The 23,408-nt window shown below is 45.9% G+C and overlaps 1 protein-coding gene across 2 annotated transcripts in view; it reads left to right on the forward strand.

The window, feature by feature from the left end:
- The first annotated feature begins 1,258 nt into the window (after positions 1 to 1,258).
- PPP2R5D (protein phosphatase 2 regulatory subunit B'delta) overlaps positions 1,259 to 23,408 on the forward strand; it is a 374,106-nt gene continuing 351,956 nt past the window's right edge. For both annotated transcript variants that reach the window (XM_029592779.1, XM_029592780.1), the window contains exon 1: positions 1,259 to 1,406. In XM_029592779.1, the coding sequence (XP_029448639.1) occupies positions 1,266 to 1,406 (141 nt within the window). In that variant the 5' untranslated portion in view covers positions 1,259 to 1,265. The remainder of the gene's footprint in view (positions 1,407 to 23,408) is intronic.

Genomic DNA, 23,408 nt, shown 5'->3' on the forward strand with positions numbered 1-23,408 from the left:
TCAAAAAGGAGGCGCTAGGGATGCCTCCTTTTTACTGCAGGCCCTAATTTGCATAACTTGGCTTCCTGAATCGTGCGCCCAGGAAAGTGGCCTGGGCGCACGTCAGGAGAGCGGGCGCTCTCTGGCTCTCCCGCGAGGTTTTCTGTATCGGCCCATTTATTTGGTATAGTTTTTTATTCTTGTTATTGTTAACTCTGCATTCAGAGTGAGTTTGTTAAGCTGTAAGTTCTTGACACAGCATTCTGATAGAATTTAAGTTAGGTTATAAGCATTTTTAAAAAGTCAGGTTTTTAGTTCACGTTTGAATGTCTTTCTGGGTCAGTCGTATTGTCACTGGTAGTGAGTTCCATGTTTTAGGGCATGCCATGGAGAATACACAATCTCTTATCTGCTCACTTATTAAAAATGCTTACACTGTCAACAATTATTTAGAACATTTCTTCCTTCCATGAACTAGATACCTCAGTATAGAAGGCTCCTCCCCAGAGCCTTCTATACACCTGCAGACCCCCAAGTCTCCCTATATAATTATTTAACTTTTTCCAAGTCAAGTTACATTCATTTCCTTATCCCCAGAGGACTTGCAGTCCAAGGGCCTCATTTACTAAGGCTTTTCTCTCATTCTGTGTTTTTGGGAACTAAGCTCTGTAAATCAAGCTCTAAATTTGTACCTAAGGCCATGGCGGGTGAGTCAGAAGGAGCAGCAGCGGGATCTGCAGCCTGGAATATTGCTGCTGCTCTGACCACTACACCGTTAGTATCTTGCAAGGTAAACGTACTCTCGCAGCAATTGTTTTACATGCACCGTATTTACATTTCCTTTATGTATTGTATTTTGTTTTACAAATTGTATTGCCTCTTTTGTATGTATTGTAGTTGTGCAAGATGAATTTTTTGAGATTGCACTGTAAACCGCGTTGGGCTGCCCTATAAATCAGAACAGAAATATAAAATTAAAGACACCGTAGCAGCTCCGCCACCTACCGCTGTTGGGAGGTATTACACCTTCCTCTGCCCGTCAGTCCCGCCCCCTACCTACCCTTCATCCAATAAAGAACGTCCCTCAGGCTACCCGGACCCAATCAGAAATTGGGAAGGCGGGCACAAAGGCAATGTGGAAAAAGTGGATGAGAAGGGGGAGGAGTCCCCCGGAGCGCGCACGTCTGTAAGCGAGGGCGGCAGGCTGGCTTCGCGCGCGCGTCCGCCTGCCTTCTAGGCCAGCACTTTATGAGCGCGCACGGTTGTAATGGAATAACGGACGTAAGATGCGTGCTCACCTGAGCGCGCACGCAGAAGTATTGAGTGCGCGCCCGAAAGCAGCCTGGACGAATCCGTGGAGAGACGCGGAAAGCGGCCGAGGGGGGGAGGAAGCCGGAGTGATGCCGAATAAAAGCAAGAAAGAGAAGGTAGGGAGAGGGGTCGCACCTGGAGCCTGACTACCCTGCCCCCTCCTCACTACCTGACCCCGGCCTATTCCCCCCCCCCCCCCTTTCATAGCCTAACCCCTCTCCATCCCGACCCACCCTTCCACACCTTACTGCATGACCCTGGCCTATCCCTCACCCCACAGCCTGACCCACCCCTCCACACCTTACTGCATGACCCTGGCCTATCACTCACCCCACAGCCTGATCCACCCCTCCACACCTTACTGCATGACCCTGGCCTATCCCTCACCCCACAGCCTGACCCACCCCTCCACACCTTACTGCATGACCCTGGCCTATCCCTCACCCCACAGCCTGACCCACCCCTCCACACCTTACTGCATGACCCTGGCCTATCACTCACCCCACAGCCTGATCCACCCCTCCACACCTTACTGCATGACCCTGGCCTATCCCTCACCCCACAGCCTGACCCACCCCTCCACACCTTACTGCATGACCCTGGCCTATCACTCACCCCACAGCCTGATCCACCCCTCCACACCTTACTGCATGACCCTGGCCTATCCCATCCCTCCACTCCTTAGTGCATGCCCTGCCCTATCCCCCCCCCTTTCATAGCCTGACCCCTCTCCATCCCCCACCCCACAGCCTGACCCACCCCTCCACTCCTTACTGCATGACCCTGACCTATCCCTCACCCCACAGCCTGATCCACCCCTCCACTGCTTACTGCATGACCCTGGCCTATCCCATCCCTCCACTCCTTAGTGCATGCCCTGCCCTACCCCACCCCCACCTTTCATAGCCTGACCCCTCTCCATCCCCCACCCCACAGCCTGACCCACCCTTCCACTCCTTACTGCATGACCCTGACCTATCTCTCATCCCACAGCCTGACCCACCCCTCCACTCCTTACTGCTGACCCTGACCTATCCCTCACCCCACAGCCTGATCCACCCCTCCACTGCTTACTGCATGACCCTGACCTATCTCTCATCCCACAGCCTGATCCACCCCTCCACTGCTTACTGCATGACCCTGGCCTATCCCATCCCTCCACTCCTTAGTGCATGCCCTGCCCTATCCCTATCCCCACCCCCACCTTTCATAGCCTGACCCCTCTCCATCCCCCACCCCACAGCCTGACCCACCCCTCCACTGCTTACTGCATGACCCTGGCCTATCCCATCCCTCCACTCCTTAGTGCATGCCCTGCCCTATCCCCACCCTTCATAGCCTGACCCCTCTCCATCCCCCACCCCACAGCCTGACCCACCCCTCCACACCTTACTGCATGACCCTGGCCTATCCCTCCCTTCCCCCAACTTTCCTAGGCTGACTCTGGCCTATACCCATCCTCCATTCCTCACTGCCTGACCCCTGCCCATCCTCTATCATAACCACACTCTGACCCCCCCCCCCCCTTGCACAGCTTGCCTCCTGTGTGTCTCCCAATTTATCCTCCATCCCTAGAACCTGACCTCCTCCCCCCCTCTACTGCTGCTTTATGTATGTATCATTTCTATAGTGCTACTGGAGACATGTGACCTTATATAAATATACCTGAGCATCTTCTCCTTGTAGAACTTGCACTCTGTTCAAGATAGACTAATAGGACAAAGAAGAGACTTAGCTTCATTTATAACGAAACATTATTAAAGTGAACCAGGGATAAAGACTTAAAAGCAGCCTAAACGTTTTTGGTTTTTTTTTTGTTGGATTTGAATAAGCCAGAAAGGGAGCATGCCCACTCAAGTCTGCTTATGCATAGAGAAGTGGAACGTGCCCAGTCGGGAGTTGGCGATTTGAGGAGAAAGGCATAGATAATTGTGACTTGCTTTATTATTGGAGTTATTGAGGAGCTGCTGTGCAAGAAAGGGATAAGGAGCCAAAGTAGTGACTTAAATGAGATATGTCTTGGTGTTTGCCTTCAGATCTCTTCTGTTAAGTCAGAAAAATTAACTTGGTCATCAGTGTGCTTATTGAAGTAGAGCTCCAGCTCTTTGGACCTTTATTTATTTGCAAACATTTGATGATTCAGCTTTTGCCAGGTTTGGACTGGAAGTGGATTGCAAAAATTAAGAATTAGACAGCTATAACATAAGAACACTGAGTGCTATTGTATGTCATAAGGACCAAGTGTGGGAAAAACTTTAATATTCCTAACATGCCTTGGCGTTTTTCCAGAAAGCGAGGTAGTCTGGTTCCTGGCGGATGGGTAAAGGGACCTCAATCCAGATCTTGTGAGTGTAGCAGATGAAGGCTTTTGGTCTTGTGCAGTTTAGTTTGGCAGAAGTCGGGGATCAGAGCTCTCTAGCTAGGATGTAGAAGGCAAAGAACTAAGGTTTATGCCAAATCTTAAGGTTTTTAAGACATTTTTTAAAATCTGGCTATTTAGGGAGGGGGTGTCAGTAACATTTTTAAGGCAATAATATTACTGCATTCTTTTAATTATAATCAAATTTTTTATGTTATATTGTAAATTCAAATAAATATAAATTTGTAAGTGGCATGAATATGAGAAGGTGTCTAAAAAAAATAAATAGATTTTTGAGAAGCAGGGTGTTACATCTATATCGATATTGGTGAAAGATAATTTGCATAGCTGTATTTTGGATAGTTTGTAGTAGAGAGAGATGGTGCAGTGCAATACCTGTGATGAGCAGGCTGCAGTAGTTTAGGTATAGATGGTGGCTTAGGTAGTGTTTTTAGAAAGGAAGGGATGGATTTTGGTGGTGATGTGAAGAAACAGACAGCACATTTTAGCAGTGTTTTGGGCGTGTGTATTGGGGCCAGGAGGATGATGGTGTTATCTACAGAAATGGATGAAAGGGAGAGGGGGTGCTATGCTGCGAGCAACAAAGATGGACGCATGAGAGCTGAGCTCCTGCCCCCGGGACCCAAACTTACCACCTCATATTGCACAGAATTTCACTATCTGAAGCAAGTGAAAGCACTGAGATGGCTACGAAACAAAAAACAGCAGATTTGAAACACTTTGGCTTTAACAAACAGCCAACAGAGGCCTTGCTGGTGGAGAGCATGCAGGCCGCAGAGAATGACGCCTACGCAATCAGCGGGGAGGTGCCCTTAACCATCGTTCCGGAGCCTCAACCAACGGACCCTCCTAGCAGAGATGAAATGAGAGCTTGGTTCCAGGAGTTTAGAACCGACCTCAAACAACACAAATCGGAACCGTTAGCATCGATAGCAGAAATAAGGGAAGACCTGGCGGCATTGGGGAAACAGTCGATGATCTCAATAGCAGAGTAGATGGCCACGCGGTAAATATGGCGGCACTTACTGCTCAGTGCCAGCAATTACAGCAAGAGAATCAAAATTTTGCCAAGAAGCTCGAAGACCTTGAGAATCAGTCGTGACGCTATAACTTAAGGATTCAAGGAGTCCCAGAGTCTGATATCTACAAAGACGCTACTGGGGTTGCGATAAAAATCTGCACTTTCTTCTTGGAAAAAGCGGCACCAGCGACAACTGTCCCTATTGATGATAGGCCTACCCAGGTGGAAGTCAAACAGGCACACAGAGCACTCTGGCCAAGAGTCGACCACAAGGCAAGAGACATTATCATTTGCCTGCACAGCTTCTAACAAAAATCACAAATATACAAAGCATCCAGGCACCAATTTGAATCTAGATCTAGCAGCCACCACCTTGCGTAAGCGCTTTGAATTGCGAGAAGCCACTCTGGCCTTGAGAGGAGCACAAATTAGATACAGATGGGCTTTCCCGTTTTGGCCTTTATTTCTCCAGCCAGGGAGTCTCCTACCAAGTGAAATCATTGCTTGAAGTGGCGGAAGCTTTTAAAAATCCGGGACTGCCTGTTAATTTCACTATTCCAACAAAACCGGACCCTCTACCAAAGAGGGACAATAATCCACGATGGCAGCGAGTGGCGAATGGACGACACAGACTGCGCCGTCAATTGGAAGATCCAGGCTCTAACATATCTGATCAGGGTTGAGAAACGGAAAGACCAAAATATTAATACTTTTCTTACATTTACTCAACTCTGGTAATATATCAGAACAACATTGGTTCTGTATAAGCTTAGGGCCCTGGCTTTAAGAGCCTAGGCTTCAGTTAACTTTACAAGTGCAGAATTTATTTACGTAGTTTTCTGGTTACGGTTAAATCACTAGGGGAGTTACTAATATAACTTAAAATTGATTACATATGGCGGGGGCGGTGGGCAGGAGAGTGGGAGGTCATAAAACCACTTCACGTCCTACTTTATGCCCGTTGCATCTCCCATGGATGGGGTGATCTGCTGCGAGGGTAGAGCAGATCTTCGGGAGATTAGGGAAATAGTTGGGTGGGATCTCCAAGCACTAATGCAGATTTTGTTTACTTTTAGACTTCATAATGAATGGGTATTCATAAAGATACAAAGGGTACATTGGGCCATAAGAATAAAAGTGATATGCTATGGTATTGATGCTTTGGTTCTTTTCACTTAATGTAAAAGGTCTCCACTCATACCTGAAGCGTCAACTTATGTTTCAAGAATTGCAAAGTCATACAGCAGCAATAGTATATCTACAGGAAACACACCTGAGAAAAAGACATGAGGGGCTACTCAAACATAAAGATTACTCCTCGTAGTATTACGCTTCTAGCACAATGGGCTCCCGTTATACTGGTGTGGCTATATTAATATCTCAAGCCTTTGTGCATGAAGTAATACTCCAATATGCAGATCCCACGGGCCGATTTCTGGTTATTACCCTCAGAGCAGGGGCAGAAGTGAAAACGCTGGTCAATGTCTATTCCCCAAATACTAACCAGGGCCACTTCCTCTGGGAGTTGGAGGTGAAGCTATCCCAATATGCTAATGGGTCAATAATCCTGGGAGGCGATTTTAACTTAACTCCAAAACCCAGTCTGGATAACTCCAGAGCTACTCTGTCTACATCGGTGGAAGCTAGAAGGACGCTTATGACCTTGTCAGATAATTGGGGGTTAGTGGGTGTATGGCGACAGAGGCATCCAACTTCTCATCAGTATAATTTTTACTCTAATGCCCAAGCCACATATTCACGCATAGATTTTTTCCTGGTGGACAAACTGATACAAAATAAGGTTGTGCGGGTGGAAATAGAGGCGATAACATGGTTGGATCACGCACCTATATGGATGGAGGTTTCCCTCGCAGATGTAGATTGTGGTATGTGCTATTGGCACTTGAATGAAAGCTTGCTAGATGATACTAATTAAATTATTTATTTATTTATTTAAAGAGTCTTCTATACCAATGTTAGTCGAAACATCACCTCGGTTTACATGGAACAAAAGCAAAGGAAATTACAAGTAACAGGGGAAGGGTATGGGGTACAAAAAACCAATAGGAGAGCAGAGAAGCATAGGAACAATTAACAAGTGAACTATAATGTCATAAGAACAAGTTCATAGTCAAAATTATGCTGGAATATTTTCACCTCCAGCAATCCCAAGACTCCTCCCCATCTATTATTTGGGAATGCTCCAAAGCGTTTAGGGGACATTTTGTTTTCTTGGGCAGCTTATTATAAAAAGCTTAAAGATCAAAGAAAGTTACAGCTCTCCAGGGAGATACAGAAACCTTCCCAAAAACATATGAAAAGCCAATCAGAGGTAATTTTTTAAAAGTTGTTTGCCACACACAGGGGTTTACACGCACTAAATAATGAACAGATTGCCCATAACTTAAATTTGACTAAGCAACACTACTTTGAAGGAGGCAATAAGACAGGCCGTTTTTTTGGTGAGACGCTTAAAAACAATGCAGTTACAGAACGCGATAGCAAAGCTAAAAGACCCACAAGGAAATGTAGTAACCCAATCTGCAGAAATCCACCAAGGTTTCACTAAATTCTATGCCACCCTGTACAGTGCTGATGAATCTATATCACTAGCAGATATAGACCAGTACTTGGCCTCAGTACATGTGCCCACTCTAACTACTGAACAGCAACAGATGCTAGATAACTCTATCTCATCTTCTGAAGTGCTACATGCGATAAAAATGCTAAAATCGTAAAGTCTCCAGGTTTTAATGGACTATCAAGTAAATATTATAAAAAGTTTTCTCATATTTTGCTTACCCCCCTGATGGTGGTATTTAACTCATGGAGAGATGGTGGCCACTTAGGACCCCATTCTAACACAGCAGGGATATCTGTTATTGCAAAACCAAGCAGGGACCCAACATTATGTGGGTCTTATCGCCCAATTTTCCTAATTAACTTAGATCTTAAAATAATGGCGAGTATTAGCAGAACGCCTTAATAACTTGCTACCAGCCTTAGTATACCACAATTAAGCAGGTTTCATTCCAGACAGGTTGGCCTCTGACAATGTATGCAAATAAAGCACTCCTAACCATCCCTTCAGTTAAGAGATGCATACAAAGGATCGCTACAGGTACCACCGCCCAAATCTACCAGACACATCACACTAAGAGATCGGGCATTCTCTACAGCCATTCCACCATTATGGAACTCCATCCCCTCAAACCTCAGACTGGAAACATGCATCTCAACCTTCAAAAAAAGACTAAAGACATGGATTTTCACACAAGCATTCCCGGACTCAAACTGATCTATCTCATCCACGCCAATCCTTACCTTCACATACACCATGATTAACCATCTCCACTATTGTTCACATGTTTGAATTAATAACCTGTCTTTTCTCTTCTTTCTCTGCCAAGTTCTAATCACCCTGTTATATGTAACTGCCTTTTTCCGTACCATTGTTTTAGTTTATGTTTACAATGCACCCTTGTTTTATGTGAACCAGCATGATGGGACTGCGTTCTCGAATGCCGGTATATAAAAACCCGAAATAAATAAATAAATAAATAAAACAGCAAGACTAACCCAAGTGAGGGAAAGGGCCTTATCACTAGCAGGACCCACAATATGGAACACAATACCTCCAGAGATCAGATTACAAAGTGATCTCAAGGCATTTAAGAAAAGTTTAAAAACATGGCTTTTTAAACAAGCATTTAACAAGGAGACGGGAGAATAGAAATTATTCAGGAATAAGCAGATATGCACAGACACACAGTACTTATGACAATACAGTAGAGTAGTCTATGAACCCCACATCACAACTAGCATATTGATAACACTATGTATAATAAATTTACCCGTAAAAGTACCTTCAGTACACTCGGTCATGACCCACTTCTCTAAAAATTATTTTGTCTAATGATATATTGTAACCAAACCTTTGATGGCACCTGTTAGAATGTACTGTAGTACACTTTTACCTACATTAAATATGTGCCTACATGTAAACCGTTACGATGGTATATAACTTAGCGACGGTATAGAAAATATTTTAAATAAATAAATAAATAATATGGTGAATACGCAAAGAAGCAATTCTGAGCGTCATTTTTCGGTCGATGCCGAGAAGGCATTTGACATAGTGCACTGGCCCTTTTTATTTAGGACACTTGCAAAGATGGGATTTGGTGAATATTTTTTTAAGGTGGTTGCAACAACTCTGAGACTCCAAAGGCGCAAGTAAAAGTAAACGGAGGTTCCCTGTACGTACCAGGATCAGTCCAGACTGCTGGGTTATGCCTCCCGTCCAGCAGATGGAGTCAGAGAGAAACTGAAAAGGCACCACTCATATACCCTGGTGCGCCCCCTGCGATCCTTCAGTATATCTCTGACTCCAGCAGATGAGAGAGCATAACCTGCGGTCCTGATCTCCTGTAAATTGGGAGGGGGTTTTCCCTATCAGGTTTGACTTACGATTTTCTGAGGAATCCTGTGACTGGATCAATTTAATTACAGGCCTAGTTTAACACTGTTATTTTCTGAGGAATCCTGTGACTGGATCAATTTAATTACAGGCCTAGTTTAACACTGTTAATAGGAGCAGTAGCAGGCAAGGCAGGGCACTGCCCTACAGCCTTTTCCCGGAGTTTCTCTCTGCCCTGCCCAGTGAGAGGAGGGGAGAATTAATCGGTGGGCCGGTCACTCTCCCTCTCCGCCTCCTGAGAAGTTTAATTCCTCGGAGAAGTTAGTCAGATGGGTATGCTACACCCTCTGCAGGCTCCATTGTATAATTGAATTGTGAGGTTTTTCATAGCTGCCGGTAGCAGCGCTATACACGTTTAAAAAAAAACAAAAAAAAAACGAGGTAATTTATTTTTACTCTGCCTGCCTTACTCACTGTGGTCTCCGGAAGGGGTGGCTTGTCACCCGGCCCCTTTTCGCGCCGTTTTTTCTTCTTAAAAAAAAAAAAAAAAATGCCCAGAGGGTCAGTTTGTACTGCATGTGGGGAGCCGGGCCGCCGGCTCTCCCGCGAGGGCCTTTGCTCCCGGTGCCTTCCCGGGGGTGAGGGCTCCTCGCGGGGGGCCAGCCATGGCCGGGAGCTCTCCCTCACCGCGACTTGGGGCTCGGGCAGCGTCGGGCAAAACGCGGCAGTCCTCGCTGCCGGTATGAGGGAAAATTCGGCGGACATTTTAGAAGTGCCTGATTGTGATGCCGTTTCGTCGGAGGAGGGAGAGGACCTCCCACCGCTGTCCCCACCGGACCTTAGCCCCCACAGACCCCGCGGTTTATCGGGGCTTCTAGATTTGCCACCTATGGGAGCCAAGGGAGGTTCTTTAAAAAGACCTCATCCATTTACCTCACAATTTGTTCTTTTGCTCTATAAGGCCTATATGGAGGCCGAAGCTGAATGGGAGCAGGGTGCTCCTGCCCCAGATAAATGTGGCAAAATTTCTACTAACTTGGGAGGGGATCCAAATCCAGACCCTCCTCCTCCTCCTCCTAAACCTTTACGGCATATAGCTCCGGACCCTATTTCACCGGACCCACCCGTTCCGGATTCTGGTACGGAGGTGGGGGGTACGGACCCAGTTGAAGGGGACGATCCTCTCATTCTTCGGTTATTTCATAAAGAAGAATTAGATCCCTTGATCATTCATGTTCTTCAAGAACTAAGAATTCCGGTACCCCAGATTGAAACGAATTCCCAGCCAGGGGATTTTGAGTTAGACGGGCTTGCACACCCTCACATGCTTTTCCTTTTCACAATAAACTGTTTCAGCTTGTATCCAAGGAATGGGATAATCCGGAGGCTACTCTGAGTTAGCCGCGCTATGGATAAGCTTTACCCACTCCCTGCTGATTCTTTGGAGCTCCTTAGGGTGCCAAAGGTGGATTCGGCGGTCACTGCCATGGCAAAACATACCACCATCCCCGTAACTGGGGGTACGGCCCTTAAGGATCTTCAAGATCGGAAGTTGGAGATGTTGCTTAAGCGAATCTTTGAGGTTTCAGCATTGGGAGTACGGGCGGCCGTTTGCAGTTGTATGGTACAAAGGGCTACCCTTCGCTGGGTACAACAGATGTTGACATCTCAGGATCTGCCTCCGGGGGAAGCTGAGCAAGCAAACCGCATAGAATCCGCGGTGGCCTACGCCGCGGATGCCTTCTATGATCTCCTCCGCACTTCGGCACGGTCTATGTCTTCAGCAGTGTCCGCACGGCGGTTACTCTGGCTGCGTCACTGGGCAGCAGACTCTTCCTCCAAGGCCCAACTCGGTTCCTTTCCTTTTCGGGGCAAACTATTATTTGGCACCGAGTTAGAAGACCTTATTCGATCTTTGGGGGAGAATAAGGTGTTCAAGTTGCCAGAGGACAAGCCGAGATTTTTTCGTACTTCGGGTAACTTTCGCGGGCGATTTCGCGGGCAGCGCCGTTTTCGATCGGGGAGGGGTTCCTCTTACGCTTCAAGACAGCCGTCTACGCGTTCCCAAGCATGGACTCCTTCCTTTCGTGGTAGAAGGCCAGCCCGCGCAGGGGCGTCTCATACCTTCGCCACCTCTAAGGCGGCTCAATGAAGGGACGCAGGTCCATTCCTCCGTCCCGGAGGTCGGAGGACGACTCTCTTACTTTCGGGAGGAATGGGCCGCAATTACCACCGACCAATGGGTCCTCGACATTATAACTCACGGATACGCCTTAGATTTTGCACGGCCCCTGCGCGATTTGTTCCTTATCTCTCCCAGCGGTTCTCTGGTAAAACAGCGGATTGCTCAAACCCTGCAGGCGATGGGAGCCATAGTGCCAGTACCGCCCGCCGAACAACGCACAGGCCGTTATTCCATCTATTTCATCGTTCCCAAAAAGGAGGGCACATTCCGCCCTATTCTGGATCTCAAGCGGGTCAACAAGGCATTGCGCATTCCGCGGTTTCGGATGGAAACCCTGCGCTCAGTCATCACTGCGGTCCACAAAGGAGAGTATTTGGCTTCCTTAGATCTCACAGAGGCTTACTTGCACATAGGAATACAAGAGTTCCATCAACGATTTCTCCGCTTTATGGTCCTGGGATCTCATTTCCAGTTCTGTGCCCTTCCGTTCGGACTGGCGACCGCTCCGAGAGTATTCACCAAGGTAATGGTGGTGGTGGCAGCGAGCCTCCGGAGGGACGGAGTATTGGTCCACCCGTATTTGGACGACTGGCTCATTCGGGCAAAATCGCGTCGTCTCTGCGAGGTCGCAATTCAGACAGTACTCCACCGACTACACTCCTTGGGTTGAGTAGTCAATTATCCCAAGAGCCAACTGATTCCCTCCCAGAGTTTGGAATTTCTGGGCGCCTCGTTCGATACAAGAGTGGGAAAAGTTTTCCTGCCGCAGGCAAGGATGGAGCGTCTGATGGCGCACGTTCGTCGTCTCCTAGCCCTTCCCTTGCCAGTGGTATGGGATTATTTACAGGTTCTTGGTTATATGGCGTCCACCCTGGATTTGGTTCCGTGGTCTTTTGTGCATATGCGGCCGCTACAGAGGGCGCTTCTGTCGCGTTGGGATCCCAAATCAGAGGAGTTTCAGATATCTTTGCCACTCCTACACCCAGCAAGGACCAGTCTGCAATGGTGGTTGGATCCGGTCCACTTGCTCCAAAGCATCGATTTGGAACCACCCCAATGGATCATTGTCACGACCGATGCCAGTCTGACGGGGTGGGGAGCAGTCTGTCAGTCTCAATCCGCTCAGGGACGTTGGACGCTTTCTCAGGCCAAGTGGTCTATCAATCGTTTGGAAACCAGGGCGGTTCGCCTAGCGTTACAGCACTTCCTGCCTTTGATTCGGAACAGAGCGGTTCGGGTTTTGTCCGACAATGCAACCACGGTGGCGTATATAAATCGGCAAGGCGGTACAAGGAGTCTTCCGGTAGCAACCGAAGCCAGCCAACTGATGGATTGGGCAGAGGAGCACCTGTCTCGGATTGCTGCGTCGCACATCGCCGGAGTCGACAACATTCAAGCAGACTATCTCAGCCGGCAGCGATTAGATCCGGGAGAGTGGGAACTATCTCCCGAGGCACTCAGACTCATCTGTCACCGGTGGGGGACTCCCCGGTTGGACCTCATGGCGACTCGTTCGAATGCCAAGGCGGTTCGCTTCTTCAGTCGCAGAAGGGAACACGGGTCGGAAGGCGTGGACGCACTAGTTCTTCCCTGGCCCGCGCAAGTTCTTCTGTACGTGTTTCCACCGTGGCCATTGGTGGGAAAAATATTGCGTCGGATCGAATCCCACGCAGGACCCGTCGTTCTGGTAGCTCCAGAGTGGCCAAGGAGGCCATGGTTCGCCGACCTCATCAACCTAGCGGTGGACGGCCCCTTGCGTCTCGGTCATCTGCCTCGTCTCCTACGGCAGGGTCCAGTATTTTTCAACCAGGCCGATCGCTTTTGTCTAGCGGCTTGGCTTATGAGAGGCGGCAATTGAGAAAGAGGGGATATTCTGAGTCGGTCATTACTACTCTTCTACAGGCTCGGAAGCCCTCTACCTCGGTTGCTTATGTCAGGGTATGGAAAGTTTTTGACTCTTGGTGCCAGGGTTTGAAAGTGTCGTCACGGCAGGCTACGGTCTCTCATATTCTGGCTTTTTTGCAAGAAGGTCTAAAGAAAGGTTTGTCCTATAATTCTCTTCGTGTGCAGGTGGCAGCCTTAGGCTGTTACCGCGGTAAACTTGACGGACTTTCCATTGCCATGCACCCGGACGTTGCACGATTTTTAAAAGGAGTTAAACATTTGCGACCTCCGGTACGCCCTATCTGTCCTTCTTGGAGTTTAAATTTGGTTCTCCGGGGTCTATGTACTTCTCCGTTTGAACCGCTACGAAGGGCTACTCTCAAAGATCTCACTCTCAAAACAGTTTTTCTCGTCGCTATTTGTTCTGCTCGCAGAATCTCTGAACTTCAGGCGTTATCCTGTAGAGAACCTTTTCTCCGTATTTCTGACTCGGGGGTTTCTCTGCGTACCGTTCCTTCCTTTTTGCCTAAGGTAGTTTCCGCCTTTCACGTCAACCAGACTGTGGACCTACCGGCCTTTGCGGTGGATGGTGCTGAGGTGTCTCGGCACCCGGAGCTTCGCAGGTTGGATGTTCGAAGGACACTCTTACGGTACCTGGACATTACCAACCCTTTTCGGTTGTCTGATCATCTTTTTGTCTTGTGGAATGGTCCAAAGAAAGGCAATAAAGCTTCCAAGGCTACTATAGCCCGCTGGTTGAAGGAGGCGATTGTTTCTACTTACATTTCTCAAGGTCGCGCCGTTCCGGACGGTCTTAAGGCTCATTCTCTGCGTTCCCAAGTGGCGTCTTGGGCTGAGAGTGGTTTTATTTCCTCTCAGGAAATTTGCCGGGCAGCTACTTGGAAGTCGTTGCACACTTTTGCTAGACATTACCGATTGGACGTCCGCGCTCCGCCGGTAGACTCGTTTGGCAGTGGTGTGCTTCGTGCGGGACTGTCAGGATCCCACCCCGTTTAGGGCAGCTTGGGTACTTCCCAGCAGTCTGGACTGATCCTGGTACGTACAGGGAAAGGAAAATTATGTTCTTACCTGATAATTTTCGTTCCTGTAGTACCAAGGATCAGTCCAGACGCCCGCCCATGTCAGTGCAGAGTCCCGCATCTGTCGTGTTTCCTTTTCAGATTCCATTGTTTTTTCCGAGCACTTGTTCTATTTTTCATATGGTTATGTTTCATGGCTTTTGCCTGGTTTCCTCGTTTTCCACATGTTCATATTTATCTTGATCTAGTCACAGAGTTTGCCATTGTTCCTAAATTCATACTGCTTTGTTATGGATTATACTGAAGGATCGCAGGGGGCGCACCAGGGTATATGAGTGGTGCCTTTTCAGTTTCTCTCTGACTCCATCTGCTGGACGGGAGGCATAACCCAGCAGTCTGGACTGATCCTTGGTACTACAGGAACGAAAATTATCAGGTAAGAACATAATTTTCCTGTATGGGGACAGTTTTCCAATTGCCCGAGGCACCCACCAGGGCAGTCCTCTTTCACTCCTTTTATTTGCGCTTTCTCAAACCTTTTACCTCAAGAATTAAGTGCACAGATGATATATATAAGGTCCAGTTGGGCACATTACAGTTTAAAATGTTGCTCTTTGCTGCTGATGTTTTGTTTACACTGACTAAGTCCCAGCACTCTTTACATACAGTAATGGAGGAACTCAAAAGATTTAGTGCTGTCTCCGGGTTCAGGGTAAACTTCGAGAAATTGGGGATTCTCAACATTAACGTGCCAGAGCCTGCCATTCGACCAATGCAGGTGGCTCTCCCATTTCGATGAACCTCGAAATCGCTGAAATATCTCAGAGTTTACCTGGGATCAGACGTGACAGAGCTTTTCTCTTTAAATTATGACCCATTGTTGAGAGCTATTGATAAAGACTTAATGAGATGGGATAGGGAACCCTTTTCATGGTTAGGGCGAATAGCCATAGTTAAGATGAACACATTACCAAGACTTCTTTATTTGTTCTTAACGCTCTCAATTTACCTAACGCCAGCCCTATTATGGAAATTGTAAAGGAAAATATTTGATTTCATATGGAAAAAGAGACTGCCTAGAATTGCACGATCAGTCCTTTATTGATCTAAAGAGAATGGGGGCATGGGAGTATCAAATCTTGGCTGTTACTTTGCAGCTGCCCAGTTAAAAGTACTTTAGAGTTTACATACTCTTAATCAACCAAGCCCATGGCAACTGATCGAACAACAGATTATTGGGGAAATGCCCTTATCTGCTTTGCCTTGGCAACCACGACACACGTGGAGGGCCATCCCTAGTATTCCCATATCCCTCCAGACGACCTTGAAAGTTTGGACCCAGTGGCGGGCGCAGTTAGTTGGAGACAAATTATACTACTACCTTTCCCATATATTCCATAATACCTAATTTCCCATTGATTTACCCAAAAAATGCTTTTGCCACCTGGAAAACTTTAGGCATGACACAAGTGGGACATTTTTTGTGGCAAGGAAAAGTCATGTCATTAGCATCCGTATCAATGTTACACAAACATGCAGCCCTAAACATTTTGGAGCATGCGCAGATCTCCATTTCCTTTGCACCATGCAAACATCTCACACTATCTCCACGGGCAAATCTGTTTGAGTCCTACTGCACACAAGCAAATGGGATAAAAGGAGCAATCTCAAAAATTTAAAAACTGTTACAAGTCCAACTGACAAGTAAACCCACCTTTGTGATGGTTTGGGAATTGGATCTCAATTTGGCCTTAAGCTTGGATGAATGGGAAGAGATTTTTGTCCGGGCACGTAAATGCTCATTATCAGCCAATCTACAGGAACACTGTATGAAGATTTTATACAGGTGGCATTATACCCCAGCCTGTTTGCATGGGATATATCCTGTTGTATCAAGTAGCTGCTGGAGGAATTGCGGCCATATAGGTAATTACCTTCATATATGATGGCAATGGCCAGTGGTTACACCTTATTGGAGAAATATTGCGGATTGGATTGCCCAATTACTGGATGTACGGGACACTAATGAGCCCTATATTGTTTTATTAGGGAAAGCCATAGAGGGGCTGACACCTCATCAATGATTATGCCAGCAGATATATATAGCCACCCATATTGAGCTAGCCTGTCACTGGAAAAGCCCTGATTTACCGTCTGTACAGACCATTCTTAGACATTTGCATAACATACAGAATCTAGAACACATCACAGCCTTACGCTGTAACTGATTGAAAGAGCACCAAAAAGTCTGGGGACCGTTAATAACCTGGTGTTCATCACATGGTCAATGAAAGAGTTAAATTCAATGATGAGACTTTTTACCTTGTACAAAATAGCAACAGGGAGCTCATGACTGGACATGGGCAAGTATCTAGATTTAGAGTTACCTTATTATTTATTTATTATTTATTTATTTTTAATTTTTATATACCGAAGTTCTTGTAAGGACTACAAATCACTCCGGTTTACATAAAACGATGGTATGCCCAAAATAGAGAAAGGGGCTTTACATGGAACAATAGAACAGAATGCCAATTTAACATAGAAATATTAAAATATATTATAGATACAGTATAAATAGTATAAATATATTATAGAAACTTTTCTCTTTTTCTTTTATGCTTAATGTGTTTCCACGATATCTTATGTAATCTTAGCAATGTGCTTGGGGGAGGGGGGAGAATAATGAATGAATGGTTAATGACTAATAATTGCTGTACAATGCTAGAGTATTGTATATGAATACAAGAAAAATACTGGCAAGTTTAATATAATCATGAGTCCTTGTTATCTGTATGTTATTTTGCCAATAAAGCTTTAAATACAAAAAAAAGAAATGGATGAAAGGGGGACGAGAGAGGTAGATTTTGTGGGGCGTGGGGAGTTGAGTTAAAAGTGGCAGTGGGACAACCAGGCAGCGATGTCAGACATGCAGGCTGAGATTTGAGACTAGATTCCCAGTGAAATTTCTGTGCAAAGAAATAAATCCGGGAATGGTCAGCATAAAGATGATGCTGAAAGTCATAGGAGATCACAACATGAAGGGAACAAATATGGAGAAAGAAGAGAAGAAATCCCAAAAAAGAGCCCTGAGGTGGTAGTAGAGGAGGATCTGCCACAGGATGGGAGAGGTAAGAGAACAGAGACTGTACATTTCTTTGGTGGTGTGAGACTGGGGGAAATAACTGAAATAAGCATGGGGGCTGTTGCTTCATTCTTGTGCATCACCGATGCAGTGTATGTTTTTTGTTGTATCTTGTACATGCTCGTATGCTGGGTTAAGGCTGTTGACTGTGCCACATTGGGCTATGATGTTACTGTAACTTCCAATAAACAGATTTACAAAAAAAAAAGAAGAGAACCAAGAGGTCGGAGTCCTGAAATGCAAATGAGGACAGAGTTCCAAAGGATAGGTGGCCATCAACTGTGTCTAAAGCAGCAGCTAGGTGAAGAAGGAATAGGATTGAGTAAAGACTCTCAATTTGGCCTGGAATAGGTCACTGGAGAACTTTGCAAGGCCTGTATCTGTGGAATAGAGAGCGAAAGCCAGATTGGCTTGAGATGAAAGTAAGTCAAGATAGTGGAGGTGAACAACATGCAGACAGGTGGCATAATAGGCCAGGTAAGCTTCATAAGAAGGAGTTGTGTTTTTTTAGGTGTGGTATGATCACAGCATATTTGAAGGCAGCTGGAAGAGTTGCAAGGGAAAGTGATAGATTGAAGATACGACAGTTGAGGAGGCCAGAGGAAATAAAGCTGAGAAGCTTGGGAATGGGGTCAGGGGAACAAGTAGTGAGTCTGGAGGAGGACAAAAGATGGGTAATATCCTTCTTTTTGATTTCAGAAAAGGAAGCAAGGATGGCAGGAACCAAAGGGGGGTGATCTGGTGGGAGAGGTCAAGATTAATTTTCATGAAATTAGTCAGCATAAGAACATAGGTTATGCCATACTGGGTCAGGCCAAGGTTCCACAAAGCCTGATATTATCTTCCAACAGAGGCCAATCCAAGTCGCAAGTACCCAAACATTAAATGGATCCCATGCTACTAATGTCAGCAACAAGCAGTGGCTATTTTCTATTGATTAATAGCAGTTTATGGACTCCTCCTCCAGAAACTTATCCAAACCTTTTTTAAACCCAGCTACACTAACTGCACTAACTACATCCTCTGGCAACAAATTCCAGAGTTTTATTGTGCATTGAGTGAGAGAGAATTTTCTCTGATTTGTTTTAAATATGCTTTCTAAATTTATGAAGTTGCCCCCTAGTCCTTGTGTTATCTGACAGGGTAAATAACCGATTCATATTTACGTGTTCAAGTCCTTTCAAGATTTTGTAGACCGCTATCATATCCCCCCTCAGCCATCTCTTCTCCAAGCTGAAAAGTCCTAACCTCTTTAGTCTTTCCTCATAGGGGAGCTGTTCCATTCCCCTTATCATTTTGGTTGCCCTTCTCTGTACCTTCTCCATCGCAATTATATCTTTTTTTGAGATGTGGGGACCAGAATTGTACACAGTATTCAAGGTGTGGTCTCACCATGGAGCGATACAGAGGCATTATGACATTTTCTGTTTTATAAACCATTTCCTTCCTAATAATTCCCAACATTCTGTTTGCTTTTTTGACTGATGCAGCACACTGAGCCGACGATTTCAATGTATTATCCACTATGATGCCTAGATCTCTTTCTTGGGTTGTAGCACCTAATATGGAACCTAACATCGTGTAACTACAGCAAGGATTATTTATCCCTATATGCATCACCTTGCACTTGTCCACATTAAATTTCATCTGCCAGTTGGATGCCCAATTTTCCAGTCTCGCAAGGTACTCCTGCAATTTATCACAATGTACTTGAGATTTAACTGCTCTGAATAATTGTCATCTGCAAATTTGATCACCTCACATGTTGTACCCCTTTCCAGATTATTTATAAATATATTGAAAAGCACCAGTCCAAGTACAGATCCCTGAGGCACTCCACTGTTTACCTTTTTCCACTGAGAAAATTGACCATTTAATCTTACACTCTGTTTCTTGTCTTTTAACCAGCTTGCAATCCACAAAAGGACATTACCTCCTACGCCATGTCTTTTCTTAGAAGTCTCTCATACAGGACTTTGTCTAACGCCTTCTGAAAATCCAAATGCACCACATCTATCGGTTCACCTCTGTCCACATGTTTATTAACCCCTTGTTGGTGTTTGAGGTAGTTGTGGGTGGATCCTTGGGCCGGTGGCAGATGACCATGCCCCCGGGGGAAGATCCCAAGAGGGACCACCGGTCAGGCTGAGTATAGAGACAGACACACACTAGTTCTTTTATTAAACAGTATATTGAACCACCAGAGGTGGCAGTAGTGAGCTGGAAGTGCCCGGCAGGGCTGTAGACCCTCAGATACTGGAACAGCGATCCTGAATAACTGAGCTGTAGAGAAACTGAATATAGTGAGTAGGCAGGGTATGCAGAGTTCAGGAACAGAACCTTGATGGTAACACTCACACAATAGTCTCTAGAAGTAGTCCAGGTGTTGGAATGAGTTAGGCCCTCGAGTGGCCTGGATTGGCCCTCGAGTGGCCTGGAACCAGAGAAAGTACCTGGTTCCAGAGAAAGCTCTGAGAGAGAGATGGTAACTCACTGGTGTAGTAGGCAGTGATGACTTCCAGACAGAGAAAGTATTCAGCAACCAGTCTGGGAACATTGGCCCTCGAGGAGTGAGTGCCGGTTCCTGACTGTGACCTGAAAAACAAAGAGAGAGTGAGGCCCCCGAGGAGCGGGTACCCCTGGTAAGTCCAAGGAGGCAGAGCAGCTTAGGTAGAGTAAGCCTTGCTAACTCGATTCTTTAGCGATTTCTAAGACCTTATATATCCGGTACTGCTGACGTCATCTCGGTAGGATGCCCCTGAGGTTCGCGCCCTTACTGGTTCATCATAAGAACATAAGAAAATGCCATACTGGGTCAGACCAAGGGTCCATCAAGCCCAGCATCCTGTTTCCAACAGTGGCCAATCCAGGCCATAAGAACCTGGCAATTACCCAAAAACTAAGTCTATTCCATGTTACCATTGCTAATGGCAGTGGCTATTCTCTAAGTGAACTTAATAGCAGGTAATGGACTTCTCCTCCAAGAACTTATCCAATCCTTTTTTAAACACAGCTATACTAACTGCACTAACCACATCCTCTGGCAACAAATTCCAGAGTTTAATTGTGCGTTGAGTAAAAAAGAACTTTCTCCGATTAGTTTTAAATGTGCCCCATGCTAACTTCATGGAGTGCCCCTAGTCTTTCTACTATCCGAAAGAGTAAATAACCGATTCACATCTACCCGTTCTAGACCTCTCATGATGTTAAACACCTCTATCATATCCCTCCTCAGTCATCTCTTCTCCAAGCTGAAACGTCCTAACCTCTTTAGTCTTTCCTCATAGGGGAGCTGTTCCATTCCCCTTATCATTTTGGTAGCCCTTCTCTGTACCTTCTCCATCGCAATTATATCTTTTTTGAGATGCGGCGACCAGAATTGTACACAGTATTCAAGGTGCGGTCTCACCATGGAGTGATACAGAGGCATTATGACGTTTTCCGTTTTTATTCACATTCCCTTTTTTTTTTTTTTTCTATGTCTTTTTTATTAAGTTGAAATGCATACATAGTTTAATGTGCGTATTGTATAAACAGTAACAGCAGCATAACAAACTATTTTAGAGAGGCATTGAATTACAGAAAAGAGTCATTAAGTGTTGCCAGCCCAATGTGAAAGCTGAACCTTCTCTGAGCCAGCTTCTTTTTCTACCCTTCCCCTCTTCCCCCTTCATTTAGCCCCCCCCCCCATCCCTCCCCTCCCACCCCGTCCTGCTGGTATGTTGCTAGTCTGTTTTGTAGGCTATGTTTATGACTATATTTAAACTGTATTTAGACTCTATGTAGACTGTATTGAGACTGTCTTTAAATTCCAGTTATTTATACTATGATCTGTTACGGTGTGATATTGCCTCTGCACGTGTACCCCCTCAAAGTACAACAGTACAGCAGTGAGCAAATGGTAACATAGTGGTAAACAGGAAGAAACAAGTAAAAAGATAGATATAGAGATAGGAGTACGCTCTATCATTTACATTAGACTGTGGTTAGTACCTCACTTCTTTGTAGCTTAGCAGTTAGGCCAAGAAAGTCCTAAACATTTGTTGAATCTCCGTGGTATGGCTTTGTATATATGGGGTCCATATCTCCCTTGTGATTTTCCAACGAAGTCCATGAGCTGGGTTAATTGTCTTGCTTTCGAAAATAGCCATTTTCAACATCTTGTTTGTCCAGTGTTGAAATTCCGGGGCTTTGTCCGATAGCCATTGGGATAGTATAGTCTGTTTAGCTAACAGGGCAGCCTTGCACAGAAATAGTTTTTGTGAATTCCCAGATCTTGATTGGTCCACCACAAACTGCCCCAACAACCATACCTTGGGGTCTGCCGAAATAGAGTGAGGATACAGAGTAGAACATAAAGCTATAATTTTTGACCAGAAGGAACATATCACTGGACAATACCAAAAACAGTGGAGGTAATCTCCCTCAGATATTTTACATTTAAGACAAAGTGCTGATTGACATATTTTCATCTTAAAAGCAGTGGCAGGATCGTAGTAAAGTTGCCAAATGAATTTAAATAGTAATTCTCTATGGTTTGCATTAACAGACACCTTGTGAATGTGTCGTATGTATTGTTTAACATCATGTTCTGAGAGCTCGAATTGTGGATAGTGTGCCCATCGTGCTACAACCTCCGAATAAAGTTTATTTGGTATATTGTCCCTAAACATTTTAGCATAGTGCGAACAAGATATCTTACCTAAGCGTGTATTTGAGAAAATGCTTGTTAACTTGGTAAGGTGATTTTCAGGGAAAGTATGCAAATTCCAAGTAATCACATAATGTCTAAGTTGCAAATAAGCATAAAAGTCTCTGCTGGATAATTGGTACCTATTCTGTAATTCCTGAAAAGTGTATAGAGCCGCTGGTGAGTGCGTGAGAATCTGACTGATGGTAACTAACCCCTTCTGTGCCCATTGACGAAATTGGGGGTTTCCCTGAATGGTTAATAAGGGGGTAAGTGTGGACCTTCACATTCCCTTTTTAATAATTCCCAACATTCTGTTTGCTTTTTTGACTGCCGCAGCACACTGAACTGACGATTTCAATGTGATATCCACTATGATGCCTAGAACTCTTTCTTAGGTTCCATTTTAGGTGCTACTACCCAACATTCAGCCCGATCCAGTAAAGTCCGTGGGAGAGCGGACTAACGCCCGCTCTCCCGGCGCGCGCACCGGCCCCTCGCCGGTGCGCGCGATCCAGTATTTAAATTAGGCGACGCGGTGCAAACGAGGAAAGGGAGGCGCTAGGGACACTAGCGCGTCCCTAGCGCCTCCTTTTGGCCTGGAGCGGCGGCTGTCAGCGGGTTTGACAGCCGACGCTCAATTTTGCCGGCGTTGGTTCTCGAGCCCGCTGACAGCCACGGGCTCGGAAACCGGACGCCGGCAAAATTGAGCGTCCGGTTTTCGGCCCGACAGCCGCGGGCCGAATTCAAAAAAAATTTTTTTTTTTTTTTACTTTTTTTACTTTTGGGGACCTCAGACTTAATATCGCTATGATATTAAGTCGGAGGGTGCACAGAAAAGCAGTTTTTACTGCTTTTCTGTGCACTTCCCTGGCGCCGGAAGAAATTAGCGCCGACCTTTGGGCGGCGCTAATTTCTTAGAGTAAAATGTGCGGCTTGGCTGCACATTTTACTTACTGGATCGCTCGGGAATACCTAATAGGGCCATCAACATGCATTTGCATGTTGAGGGCGCTATTAGGTGCCGCGGGTGGGCCGCGTGTTTTCCTCCCCTTACTGAATAAGGGGTAAGGGAAAACACGCGGCCAGAGCAGGGTGACAGTGCGCTCCGACGGAGCACACTTTACTGGATCGACCTGATTGTGAGCTACAGCCACTGGTTTGTTACTACCCATATCTGCAGTTTCACCATACAGTGTTTACCTGTGAACACATCCCTCTTTTTTACCTAAGGTTGTATTGGTTTTCCACTTGAATCAGACCATCACACTGCCAACATTCTTCCCAAAACCGCATGAAAATGAGAGGGAACGGCTCCTTCACACATTGGACTGTAAAAGAGCTTTAGCTTAC

Source organism: Rhinatrema bivittatum, chromosome 3 (assembly GCF_901001135.1).
Source record: "Rhinatrema bivittatum chromosome 3, aRhiBiv1.1, whole genome shotgun sequence".
Lineage (NCBI taxonomy): Eukaryota > Metazoa > Chordata > Amphibia > Gymnophiona > Rhinatrematidae > Rhinatrema > Rhinatrema bivittatum.